The sequence below is a fragment of the Heloderma suspectum genome, chromosome 6, assembly GCF_057233095.1.
Source record: "Heloderma suspectum isolate Gila_16-S chromosome 6, 16-S_ref, whole genome shotgun sequence".
Taxonomy (NCBI): Eukaryota; Metazoa; Chordata; class Lepidosauria; order Squamata; family Helodermatidae; genus Heloderma; species Heloderma suspectum.
In genome coordinates this window covers 125,086,939-125,100,131 of record NC_139463.1, presented here as the reverse complement: position 1 = coordinate 125,100,131, position 13,193 = coordinate 125,086,939, and the positions used below count along the sequence as shown (strand labels likewise).

At 52.5% G+C, this 13,193-nt stretch overlaps 1 protein-coding gene across 1 annotated transcript in view; it reads left to right on the top strand.

Annotated features, from left to right (window-relative positions):
* Nucleotides 1-13,193, top strand: part of TGM1 (transglutaminase 1) — a 44,295-nt gene that overhangs the window by 9,746 nt on the left and 21,356 nt on the right. The window contains exons 2-3 of the mRNA XM_084806593.1: nucleotides 9,016-9,237; nucleotides 10,055-10,246. Of these exons, the coding sequence (XP_084662719.1) occupies nucleotides 9,021-9,237; nucleotides 10,055-10,246 (409 nt within the window). The 5' untranslated portion in view covers nucleotides 9,016-9,020. The remainder of the gene's footprint in view (nucleotides 1-9,015; nucleotides 9,238-10,054; nucleotides 10,247-13,193) is intronic.

The following is a 13,193-nucleotide window of genomic DNA, read 5'->3' as shown; positions in this document are numbered from 1 at the left end:
ATGTCTGGTTCTTACTGTTGCTTCTTGACCCTCATACAGGGGAAAAAACCTTTGTATTATGCCCAACGACTTTCTTTCCTCAGGAGCGGCTTATCTTTCTCCAAATATGTTGCGGAAAATCTTGCAGCACTTCCTGTGTTTTAAAATGCTCCATTTTTAAAGAGGCCGCTGAGGAAGGAAAGCCCTTTCCAAAATGTGTTGGGCATAAGAATAATTTAAAAAATTCAGGCACCTGAGAATATCTTCTCTTCTGTTTGGGGTTGTTTAAGGTGAGACACATCCAGCCAGCCACGCTGAGATGCACATTCCAAAGCTAAGCACCTTTGCTCGGGTGTGCGTGGCACTACCCTCCATGGGACTCACTCCCGGGTTAAGTGTGGAGTAGGACTGCAAGCCTTAACTTCGAGAGACTCCGGTGAGGCTGCTGAACCCTGGAGAATGAATGTGCTAACAACTCACACTAACACAATTTTAAGAAGGTATCCACAAAAGGTGTAAAAGCCATCCCTGTGTTCTGGTCCCTGTCTGGGGTGTCATGGCCCCTGTTTGGCATTTCAGGGAAATGTTGACTGTCTGGAAGTTGGCTCTAAAAGGCAGCCAGATGCATCAAGTGCACACGCACGTAATGCACACAGACACACAAATTGTCAGCCCGTACCTATGTTCGTGCTCTCCCTCATAGCTGCCTAGACAGATCGTAAAGCAGGCGTGTTGAACCTCAGGGCTGTGGGCCAAATCTGGCCTGCCCATGGGCCAAATGGCCACACCCCCAGATGGCCACACCCCTTTCTTCTGGTCAAACCCTACCTAGAACTGCAGCAATTCTGGAACCAGATGCATTGCGAAATTAAACATCCCTATTTAAAGATGCACATATTTTTAAAAGAAGTAAATTATTATTGTTGGTTTAATGAATCACGACAGTCAGGAGGGGCCACCGTTCAATGTTAGAGCTCCTATCTGGCATGGAGAAGCTTCCAGGTTCAGTCCCTGGCAGCTCCGGTTAAAAGGAGCAGGAAGCGGGCTAAGGAATGGGGACACCCCCCTCCAAAACGGCCCAATGAGAACTGAGCATATCAGTGGCCGCAGGATGCTGACCATTTGGGGGAGGATGGCTGGAAACTGGGAGGAGGGGGAGTGGCGTGGAGTTGCTGGAATCCCAAGCAGCAGCACTCTGTGCTGCAACATTTGGTTGCAGTTCCCTGTCTGCAATGTCCCTGTGCTGTACTTCAAGCTCTTCTGATCATCAGCTTGCAGTCTGTTTCGAGGCTTAAAGTGCTGGACTTGACCCAGAAGGCCTTAAACCAGGGGGTGGGGAACCCGTGGCCTCTCTAGATGCTGTTGGACTCCAGCTCCCTTCAGCTCCCAGCCAAAGGTCAAGGATGTTGGGAGGTGTAGTCCAGCTGCATCTGGAATGGCCACCGGTTCCCCACCGCTGCCTTGAACAGTCTGGGACAAGGTATCCCTTCACTTCGGGGTCCTTACTCGCCACCCTTCTCCGGGTGCCTTCAGAAGTTAGGCCGGTAGCTATGGGAAGAGGGCCTTTTCTGTGGTTGCACCACATCCCAGAACACCCTCCTTGGGAATGTTTGTCTAGCAGCAGGGCAAAGCCTGTTCTGTTTGCTCAAGCTTTGGGCAGCTAGCAAGATTGTTTGCTCAGTCATGATGAATAGCTAGGGTTCAGGGATTGAGTTCATTCTGTCTCTTTGATAAATTAATGTGGACATTTTAACGGGCAATTGCAGTATAACTTGTTGATAGATTTCTCATTTTCCCATTAGTGGGGGTTTTTAATGGATTTTTAAGGCATCCTTCCTCAACCTGGTGCCTTCTGTCTAGATGTCTTTCTGATTGATTGATTGATTGATTGATTGCATTTATATCCCACCTTTTTCCCTCTTGCAAGGAAGCCAAGGAGGCTTACATTATCCTCCACCTCTCCATTTTATCCTCACAACAACAACCCTGTGAGGTGGGTTGGGCTGGGAGTCTGTGACTGGCCCGAAGTCACCCAGTGAGCTTCCATGGCTGAGTGGGGACTAGAACCCAGATCTCCCAGCTCCCAGTCCAACACTCTAGCCACTACTCCACACTGGCTGCTGGAGTCTTGGACTCCAGCAGCCACCAGCTTCACCCAGCATGACCAATGCTGGCTGAGGATGATGTGGTTTGTAGTCCAACACATGTGGCCGGCCCCTGGCGAGGGAAGTCTGAATTAGGAGCAGATAAAGCGTATTTTTTCAAATGAGATGGATTCTCCCTCTGCTGTAGTTAGTGCTGAGTGAAAGGCACTCTGTATATACTCAAAGGTACCCTCACCAGAGGACTGAGAAGTGGGGATGGAAATAACAACACCAATAACAAATAGGGGTTCTCTGTACATATGCAAAGTGTATTTCCTTTGCCACCAAGACGCAGCCCTGAAACATGCTTTTCGGTGTCAGCTTTGGGCCGTGGGAGCAATACAGGAGAAGTTGGGTGAATTCTGATGAACTCTGAGTCAATCTGAAACCCTACCAGGGCTCTGACTAGTAATCCAGACTTATATTTGTTTTTTGATGCAAACCTTGCACTGAAAACACTGCATCTAGCCGAAACAAAACAGTTATTATGGTCACATGCAAACACCCTCTCTCGCACACATATACCCGAGCTCAGAAGCAGCTCTGGACAAGCTCTTCTAATGTTTCTCGATGGCTCTCGGCACAAAAACAACCTGCTTTTTTAATCATATTTCTCTCATCAGCCATCCCTTCCGTCAGCTAGCCATTACATGCACATTTCCTTTCACGTTTTGACATCCAAGATAACACAGAAGCTTCTCTTGAAGTAGGAAAGCTCTTTCAACTACAGTAGGGGCTGCATCATAGGCGGGCATGGTTGGGCAGGGGCCCCGTGACAAGCCCCCTTGGACTTGCTCCTCTTCAGCGCTGCAACTTGCTTGTTCAGCCGCCTCTTGCCCTGGCCTAGACAATGGTGGTGGAGAGGAGGAGAAGCAAGCACTGAGGGTGTCTTCTTGCCCAAGGGCCCTCAAAACCCTGGAGCCAGCACTGAACTACAGAGCAAATCCCCTGCAAGCACAAAGTAGCCCTTCAGGGAGAAAGGTTCCACAAGCCCAGATTGCTCCCTGCTTTGTTAGATTTCTGCTTACAGGGACTTGTTGTTTTCAGTACATAGGATGAATACAAAAGTGGTATTCTTTCCCCAACCCCACAGTCTGAACTGGTACATTCTGCCACCTCATTCTGCTGCCAGTGGAGACCCTCTTAGCCAGTGACAAAGGCTGCAATCCTGAGAATGTTTCCTAGGAATAAGCTCCATTGAACACAGTGGAACTTACTTCTGAGTAAACATGTGCAGCATTTGGGCAGTTAGTTCTCTTTTTTTTAAAGGCCCAGATCAGCCTTCCCCAATCAGGTGACCTCCAGATGGGTTGGGCCACAAACCCCATCATCCCCAACCAGCATGGCTGGGGATGATGGGGGTTGTATTCCAACACCTCTGGGGAAGGCTATCCGAAATCATTTTCAGATGAAGCTCCAGGCTTGCACTCAAAATGTAGCCAGCACGACAAGCATAAGCAGCCAGAAAATATGGAGGCAAGAGCTCGACATGTCCAGGTTGCCTTGGGAGTCATTCTGGCCTGCACTGGAAGCAAACGCGCAGTGGGATGTCCTGTGCTCCGGAATGGAGATAATTTCTTTCAGTACTCTCAGAAATGGAGACTGGAGGAGGGACATGGCAGATATGCACATCCCTGCCCCTCCAGGATTTGCTCCCTAAGAGAGGCTCTTTCAGGGTAACACTATTTGCAAGATGGCCCAAAGGTGGGAGGGTATTTATCAAAACAGACCAAGATGGTGGCAGGGTGAGGATCAAAAGCAGGGGGGCGGCTTTCCCCAGATCCACCCGGTTCCAAGTCCAGCAGGATCAGACCAGACTTGCCTCCGTCTTCCAGCAACAGCCAGCCAGGTGCCTGTAGGGAAAACAGTGGCCAAATCCAGCCCACCTGGGACATCAGTCTGGCCTGCCGGGGTTCCCTAAATGGCCACACTCCCTTTCCCTAGCCCTAACTCCTTTCCCCAACTACCAAAATTCATTTGGTAGCTTCCCGGCTTTTGTGTAGGTTTTTTGCCATTCTAAGAGGCTAAAATCCCTCTCCTTAGTTTCAGTAACTGTCAGGAAGAGGTTGAAGCTCAAATATGCCGGCACGTTTGGTATTTGCTCTGTTTTGGCCCTGCCCCTTTGCCTTTGGCCCCGTCCACTCCGAGAATGTGGCCTCCAAGGGCATCTCCGGGATAGCATGTGGCCCCAGGTGGAGAGAGGTTCCACATCCCTGCTCTAGGGAGTTTGAAACGATGACTTGAAGACAACGGTCCTACGCTGCTGTGGTTTCCTGGCAGGTATCCTGCTCCTGAACAGGGAGTTTCCACAGAGCAGTCACCTCTAGTGGTCACTGATAGACCTTGGACCACTGGTCTGCCTGGCTCTGTGCTCTTGGCTCTTAAGTGGAAGCAGCCCCCCCAGACTCCAAGCAAAGGAAACGGCTGTATGCCAAGTCTGACTGCCGATCCTAGCTCAGGATTGCCGACGCGGTCTGGCAGCGGCTCTCCAGGGTTTCAGACAGGGGGTCTTTCGCAGCCCTCCTGGGACAGGACAGGAGTTGGACCCGGGACCCTCAGCATGCAAAAAGCAGAGGCTCCACCACGGAGAGGCTCCACCACAGAGCTACGGCCCCTCCTCCATTTGGGTGGGTTCGGAAATATTCAAGTTGTGAAATTTATCTGAAGAGGCTGCATAAGCAAATTTCAGCCATGTGAAAGTACAGGTTTCTTTCTTTCTTTCTTTCTTTCTTTCTCTTTCTTTCCTTCTTTCTCCTCCCGCCCCACCCCACCCCACCCCACCCCACTCTTTTCTTTTCTTCTTTCTTTCTTTCCCAGTGCCTGCTTTATGCAATTCTTCTCCCATCTGTTTTCACCCCCTGCTGTCCCTCCCACCTTCCCTCTGTCCTTCCCGTTGATTTCCAAACATCTGTCAACATCTGGACCTGTATCAGCTAGAGCAGACGGCAGCAGATGAGCCACGATTTCGTGTTCTGGGACATCCCCCTCGCTTGCCTGAACCTTGTGCTTCCATCTCCACTGCTGAGTTAGGGAGTCTTTTGCTCACAAAAAGGGGGAAGGGAGCAGGAGCCTGGAAAAAGGTCCTGGACATGCTGTCTGGGGATGATGGAAGTTGTGGTCCTGTCCTTCCAGAGGGTCACCAGGTTGGGGAAGGGTGGCGTTGGGACCAGGGCAAGGTTGGGGAACTTGTTGCACTCCAACTCCCATCAGCCCCAGCCAGCATAGCCAATGGTTGCAGATGATGGGAGCTGTGGTACAGCAACACCTGGAGTTTTCCCACCCCTAGACCAGATGAGCTGGACCTCATCTGTTAAAGCAGAATTACTGGCAGTCAGGACTGGTGGGAGTCCATCTCCCACTGGGAGTGGAGCCCACTGATGTAGTCGAGGAGGATGGTGGGGAGGCTGCCTTTGTTTGGGGGTTATGTCCCAAGACATCTTTCAGAAGGGAGGCAGGGAAGGGGTGCTATAAACCCAGATGACTCTTGGGAGTAGGGGAGTATTGTGCCTTATGGTTTAGATCAGCTTCCCCCCCCCACCCTGGTGCCATCCAGATGTATCGGACTGCAATCCCCATCATTTCCAGCCAGCATGGCCAATCAGGAATCCCCACCATCCCCAACCAGCATGGCCAATCAGGAATCCCCATCATCCCCAGCCAGCATGGCCAATCAGGAACCCTAGTTCCCAGTCTGCTGGTTCCATCTAAACCAGCCTTCTCCACCCTGATGCCTTCCATGATGGCTGGGAATGATGGGGGCTGCATTCCAACATACCTGGAGAGCACCAGGTTGGGGAGGGCCAGTTCAGACGTTACCAGGAGATGGCAATTTCCTAATTTTTGCAGATTAAAATGAGGGTGGCCCTGAAGAGAGGCTCGTAGCTGTGGCAGGCGACCTAAAGGACCACCCAAGCTGTCCTATAGAAGTGAAAGCAGGAGGCGCGGATTCCGTGTGCTGCAGTGTGGAGGGGGAAATACCCCTTTAAAGATGGGGTTGTCCTTTCCCATGTGGCTCACCTGACCCAGCCTGGCTGGAGATATAGTCCCAGGTTCTCTGCGGCTGGGGAGGGGCCCTGCAGGGAGTCTTGCAGCTGGTGTGGAGTGTTGGCGTTTGCAGATCAGATGCACGTGGCCAGTCTCCCGCAGGGCTGAGCTGGCCGAAGGCGGTTGGTGGAAGGAGTTGTGGATTATGGCTTGGTGGCTGCCAGGGGCAGGGTCAAGGGTAGGCCTGGCCGGGCACCTGCCAAGGGCCCTCACCCCAGCAGGGGCCCCCTGGTGAGAGCCCCTGGGCTCACTCCTCCTCTTCACCCTTGCAACCTGCATGCTCCCCTGCCTCTCGCTCTGGCCCAGAGGACGGAGGTGGGAAGGAGAAGCCGGAGCAGGAGATGCTGCGGCCTGCTTGCTGCCTGGCTCTCTGCCTGTTGCAAGGGGGAGCACCCATGGGAAAGAGGAGGAGGAGTGATTGCAGCTGGCCGCAGTGGTGCTGAGAAGGTAGTTGCTGAGGGAGGGGGCCCATTGAGCGGGTCTTGCCCCAGGGCCCTGGAAAACCTGGAGCCGGCACGGGCCTGGAGGAAGGCGAGGCCTTGTGGCTTACAGCAACAGGAGAGGCTGCCGGCCCGGGGTTGCTGTCCTTGTTTTCTCGCAGGGTTCACCGAGGCCTGACCGGTGTGAATTCAACAGGTGGTGTGGTGATGGGGAAGCTTCCCCTGTGGAATGCCTGCCTGTCGCACTGCTCTTTAAAGGCATGGATCAGTTTTTGTAGATGGAACCTTGGCTGTCCTGGGCAGGGCAGGGCAGGGCTGGGGAGGGGAGGGAGGCCCCACGGCTCGGAGCAAAGGAGGTGCGGATCCAGGGCTTGACATGCTCTTCCTGGCTTTGGGAGGAGAAACGGGCCGATCCAGAAACCGGCTGTGGGCTTGTTGTGCTTTCGGAGCTGCTCTGCGGAACAACAGGTCCTGCCTCCGCCAAGGAGCAATCAGGCAGCAGTGTGGAGCCGCCCTGCCCGAGAGGACGGTGGGTCGCTCTCCCAGGAGCCAGCCGCTCTCGGCCCCAGGGCCAAATATGTCTTCGGCCATGATGGTCCTCCAGAGTGCTCCTTGCGTGCTTTACCAGTTTACCAGCCTCCTGGGGAGAGAGGAGGGCTAAAAATGAGGAAGCCTTGAGCTGCCAAAATGCAGCTGTCTCTGGGGTGGAGGGAGCAAGCCAGCTGAGCAATGCGCACGGTGCAATCTCTGCCCCCTGCGTTTCAGGGCCCCTTGTGAAGGGTGCAGAGCTTCACAAACACAGGCTAAATCTAGCCTGATTGTGGTCCCAATCCATCCCTCCAGGGTTCCCAAATGGCCACCCGCACTTTCCCTGGCCACCCCCCTTCCCCCCCCCCACTGATTGTTGGATGGTTTCCTGGCTTTTTTGCTGTTTTCCCCCATTCTAAAAGATTGAAATGCCTTTCCGAAGGCCGAGTTTATTTTTATTATATCCCACCTTTTTCCCTCTTGCAAAGAACCCAAGGGGGCTTACGTGGTCCTTCTCCTCTCCATTTTACCCTCACAACAACAACCCTGTGAGGTAAGTTGGGCTGAGAGTCTGTGACTGGCCCAAAGTCACTCAGTGAGCTTCATGGCCAAGTGGGGACTCGAACCCGGATCTCCCGGCTCCCAGTCCAACACTCTGACCACTACACCACGCTAGTTACTGACAGTAAGAGGTTTACGCTAAAATACCCTTAGACAGACAGACAGACACACACACACACACACACACACCCAGCTCTGCCTCTCTTTCTCTTCAAACCCAGGTGAGGCAGTGGCTGTTCTGAACCAGTGCCTGGGCATGGCAATGGACTGGATGAGGGCCAATAAACTGAAACTCAATCCAGACAAGACAGAGGTGCTGTTAGCAGGTGGTTTGTCAGCTAGGTGATATTCAACCTGTTCTGGAGGGGGTTGCACTCCCCTAAAGGATCAGGTTCGTAGTTTGGGGGTGCTCTTGGACCCAGAACTGTCACTTGAGGCACAAGTGAACTCAGTGGCACGGAGCACTTTTTATCAGCTTAGGCTGGTATACCTACTTCACCCTTATCTGGACAGAGAGAGCCTAGCTACAGTGATCCATGCTCTGGTAACTTCTTGTCTGGATTACTGCAATGCGTTATACGTGGGGCTGCCTTCGAAAACGGTCCGGAAACTTCAGCTGGTCCAAAATAGGGCAGCAAGATTGTTAACAGGGACTGGCCAGCGAGCTCATATTATGCCAGTCCATTTCCAGGCCCGATTCAAAGTGCTGGTATTAACATTTAACCTGGCCCCAAGCCGCTAAGGGCTTTATCTGAAGGACTGCCTCCTCCCATATGTGCCTGTCCGGACCTTAAGATCATCGTCAGCGGCCCTCCTCCGTGAGCCCCTGCCAAAGGAAGTGAGGCGGGTGGCTACTAGGAGGAGGGCCTTTTCTGCTGCAGCGCCCCTGCTGTAGAATGAGCTCCCTAGTGAGGTTCGCCTGGCACCTACATTGTATTCCTTTCAGCGCCAGGTGAAGACCTTTTTATTTTCCCAGGCATTTCTAGACTTTTAGCTTTGCTGTTTTAAATCCCTGCATTGCTGCTAGGTTTTATTGTGGTTGTATTGTTATATTGTGGTTTTAATGCTTTTATATTTTGTACTGTTTTATCCTGCACTTTTTGGTTTTGATTTTTGTGAACCGCCCAGAGAGCTTCGGCTATTGGGTGGTATAGAAATGAGATAGATAGAGAGATCGATCAATTGGCCCTGTCCCTTTGGCCTCGTTCACCCCTGGAATGCAGCCCGCGAGAGCTTCTCAGGCTAAAAGGTTCCGCACCCCTGCCCTGGTGGCCGACTCCAACACTGCATTCACCACCTCTTCTCTTTCTCCCCCACAGACACCATGCCAGTGCCGGATCCCCGAGGGGATGCAGGCCGATGGACCAACGTCAGCTACCGTGTGCGGCAGCCCAGCCAGCCAGAGGTCGCACCCAGGAGGAAGAAACGGAGTTGGTTCCACAAATGTTGCCGGTGTTGCTCGGGTCAGGCGGATGATGGCGACTGGGGCCCCGCGCCCGGGGAGGTCCCTGGGGCTCGGCGGACGGAACCCGTCATCCGCGGTGAGTTGTGGGGTAATGAGGTGGGCGCCAGCCACAGCCAGAACAGAGAGCCACATGGGAGGCCTTTTGCAGGGTGAACTGTGTTGGGCACAGAATTAAAACCCAGCACCTCGTGTGCTCCAATGCAGCTGTACAGGGAGCCCAAATCTGGGAGTTCTGTGAGTTTGAAATTGGCATTTTAAACATTATCATTTTTAAATTCAGTTTTGAGGAACATGTTAAAGAAACCTTAACTCTTAAGAACATATAACTAAAATCATGCATGCTCTTTCCAGTTTCCCCTGCCCCCTTCCTTTCCTGAATTTGCAACAAGACTAGCACTCGATGCAGTCTGGGCCATCAGCTATCTACGCCCTCCTTCCTCTGCCTCCCCTGCGTCAGCCTGATGATTGCAAATTCCTTGAGGCATAGACCTGTCCATGGCTGGCAATTGAGGGATCCAACAGTGTTGTATTTATGTAACTGGCTCATTTTATCGCTTGCGCCATGTTTTTCTGAAACGCAGAAATAGGCGAATTTTGTGTTTAATTCTAATCTGCCAGAGAATTCTGGGTGCCAGACGGGTTTCTGCCCTTGTTGTTGTTCAGTCGTTCAGTCGTGCCCGACTCTTCGTGACCCCATGGACCGTAGCACGCCAGGCCTTCCTGTCCTGCGCTCTCTCCTGGAGCGTGCTCAAGTCGTTTCTGCTCTAATCCTCCCCTATATTTTTTTAGCCCCTCTCAGTGGCCACAAAGGGGAGTTACAGGCGCCATGTGCAACATGGCAGGGAATGGCATGGTCTCTCAGGTGGGTGACTCTTTTTCTCGCCCATGTGCAGATGGCATGCTGGTAATCAGCGGGATGGATCTGATGAGCAGCCGCTCCAGCAGCAATCGTCGCGCTCACCACACGGATGAGTACGAATATGACCACCTCATACTCCGCCGCGGGCAGCCTTTTGATATGAAGCTTCAGTTCCAGCAGCCGTACGACCCTGATGAGCACCGCGTCTGCCTCGAGTTCCTCATTGGTGAGTGGACGCGGCCTTTTATGTTGCTCTCAAACTAAGCTGCTAGTCCTCATGACCAAGCGGTTAGGTTTGGAAACGGGGAAGGGCCGAACTAGGCGAAATGGCCGCAGGCCCATCTGTTTAAACTGAGTGTTCTCCCAGTCACATACAAAGAGGTTACTGAAGCTGCTGAGCTGAGAGATAGCGAACATTTTTGGCTCACTGGTGGAACTGGTCTGTGCTTGGGACTCGTTCGTATCAGCCTCTCTCTGCTGAAGTGGGCGAGGAATTTGGCTCTCAGCGTCCCCGGGACATGTTGCTAAATTTGTTTAGGGGAAGAGTTTGGAAACAGGGCAGGGTGCTGCCAGGCAACTCTCTTGGCCTCCATCCCAGCCAGTCCAGCAATTATGCACACATTTATCTCCTCCTGCTGGCCCCCAAGATCTCCAGGACACAATCCCACCCTTTGATTATTGGTCTGCTCTGTAATTTCTTGGGTTTGTGACCCAGAGGGCTGACTGCCTTCTATTGTGGTGGCAGGTCAAGAAAGCCATGCAGGATCCCCCCCACCCCCCAGCAAGGGCTTATGTGGCATTTTGGAACCCCGGGAGGAGGCAGCAGGATAGGAAATGTAGAGTTGGGAAGGGGCGGAGCCCGGCAGGACAGCAGCAGCACGTGCTTTGTGCTTTGCGTACAGAAGGATGCAAGTTAAGCCCCCCCCCCCCCCATGAACAAACAATCTGCTGTGGTATATGGCACTTTCCTGTTTTATTATTTCTTTCTCTCTCTCTCTCTCTCTCTCTCTCTCTCTGGGGGAGGGGGGCCTAGATGAGGCCCCTGGGTTTGACACAAACATTAAGTAGCCTTCCTCCAACCTGGGGCCCTCCAGAGGGGTTGGACTACAGCTCCCATCATTCTCAGCCAAAGGTCTAAGCTGCAACATGGCAACTTCTTATCTCACTACCAAAAGCAGAGTCCTGTACACCAGAAATTGGGGAAGGAGGGAAAGGGTTGCAAATCAGAGGGCGGCATTTCCAGATGGACTGAAGCTCCTCCACCACTCTCTTTCCTCCCCCTAGAAATTAAGCACTGGGCAAGAGACATCTTAATTGGGTAATTGAGTGTATCAGTCCAAGGCCCCACGGCATCAAAGAGAAACTGCTGAGTAGCGGATGCTGGGCACGGACTTTCGCCGTGCCACCCTGCTTGGATCACCATACTTGGCTAATCATATTTAGCGGATTGCTGGTGGAGGGTGCAATCCCTGCGCTCACACGCTCCTGCACGAACGCTTTTTGCCAGATCAATCACTCTGGAGATTAAGTAATCCACTGTGTAAACTGTCTATCGAACCTTGTTTCTGCCGAGCAGTGGAACTACGTTCCGTTCCCAATTGTATTTTTTTGGGGGGGGAGGCGGGATCCACTCTTCTTTTTTTAATCGCTCTGATTGTATGGTGGGTGGGAGGCCCTGGGAAGGGGGCTAAGGGGCAGTTAATTTCCTAATGATCGTGTATATGTGCCCCAGGGCTTGGTTTGAGCCGCCTGCCGGGGAGAAACCCGTTCTGACCTTCTCCCAGATTTTTAACCGCCGGTTTTAATGCTCGAAATCATGGCACGAAGGAATCATCACCTACTAGGTCTGCAAATTGAGCAGCCCTCAGAAACACAAGAGCACATTCCTGTTTTTTAAATACAGAAGTTGGCAACCAAGCTTGCCCAGAGTTGACCTTGGAGTCTTTTGCCTTCGGCACTGAAGGTCCCGGGAGCTCTCGTCCGTGGCCCCTGCTGCGGGGCGGGTTCCCAGCAGGTGCCGACCCTTGACGCAGACCCTGCTGTTAAGAATGAAATGCTGAAGGGAACACAGACCTGTCCAAAGACAGGTGTGACCTCAGCAGCTTACATCTCTCCCCTCCCACCCCCAGTATTTCTGGAAAGAGGGTCCCCCCCCTTTTTATTCCTGGCAGGATTAGACTGTATGAAGAGCCCTGCTGATTCAGATCAAAGGTCTGACATCCTGCTTGTCACAGTGACCAACCCAGTGCCACGAGGAAGCCCACAAATGGGACACAGAAGCAACTGCCTTCTCCCACTGTCTGTCACAAAGTTGGGTGTTTGTAGGTACACTGCATCTGTCCGCGGTGTTCCATACGGCCACTGTGACGGTAGCTGACAATCTCTGATTGCCCTTAAATGTCTCTAATCCTCTCTTAAAGGGATGTAAGCTTGTGACAAGTGCCACATCTTGTGGTACGGAGTTCTCCAGGTAATTATATGCTCTGTGAAGAAGTGCTTTCTATTTTGTCTGTTGTAAAAGTACTATCAAATTGTCTTCTAGGATAATCCCGAATTCTAGTCTGGGGGAGAGAGAAACCTGTCTTTCTCCTTGCCATGCATAATTTTAATAAACCTCCATCACAGCTGTCCCCAACTTGGTACCCTCCAGATGTGGCTGGGGATGCTTGGAGTTGTAGTCCAACACATCTGGAGGGCACCAGGTTAGAGAAAGCTGCTCTGTCACCTGCCTCCTTCCCTTTAGTCATCTGCCCCCCCGCAAAAAAAAACTAGGGGTGGAAAAGCTGTACATCGTCCCAATGATACTGTACTCCAACTCCCATCAACCCCAGACAGTAGGGCCAGTGGTCAAGGAGGATGGGAGTTGGGCCAAGGTTTCCCCACTCCACTTTAGCCTTTCCCTGTAGGGGAAATGCACCCACTGTTCCTTTTGACAGCTATGTGGCAGGCAGAAATACAACCTGTGCAGCTTCTTCCCTGCTGGGGAGAACTTCATCTGTTGAATTTCTGCTTATGGCATAGCTGTTCTCACAGGACTCCTTGCCAGGAAAAAAGACCACAATGGCCAAGTTCCCAGCTGAGGGATGGGGCAGTGAAATCCCAGGCCAGCCTCCGGTGTAGGAGGGAAGAAGCGAAAGGAGTCGGTCTGGAAGTGCAGGCCGCACCCCACGGTG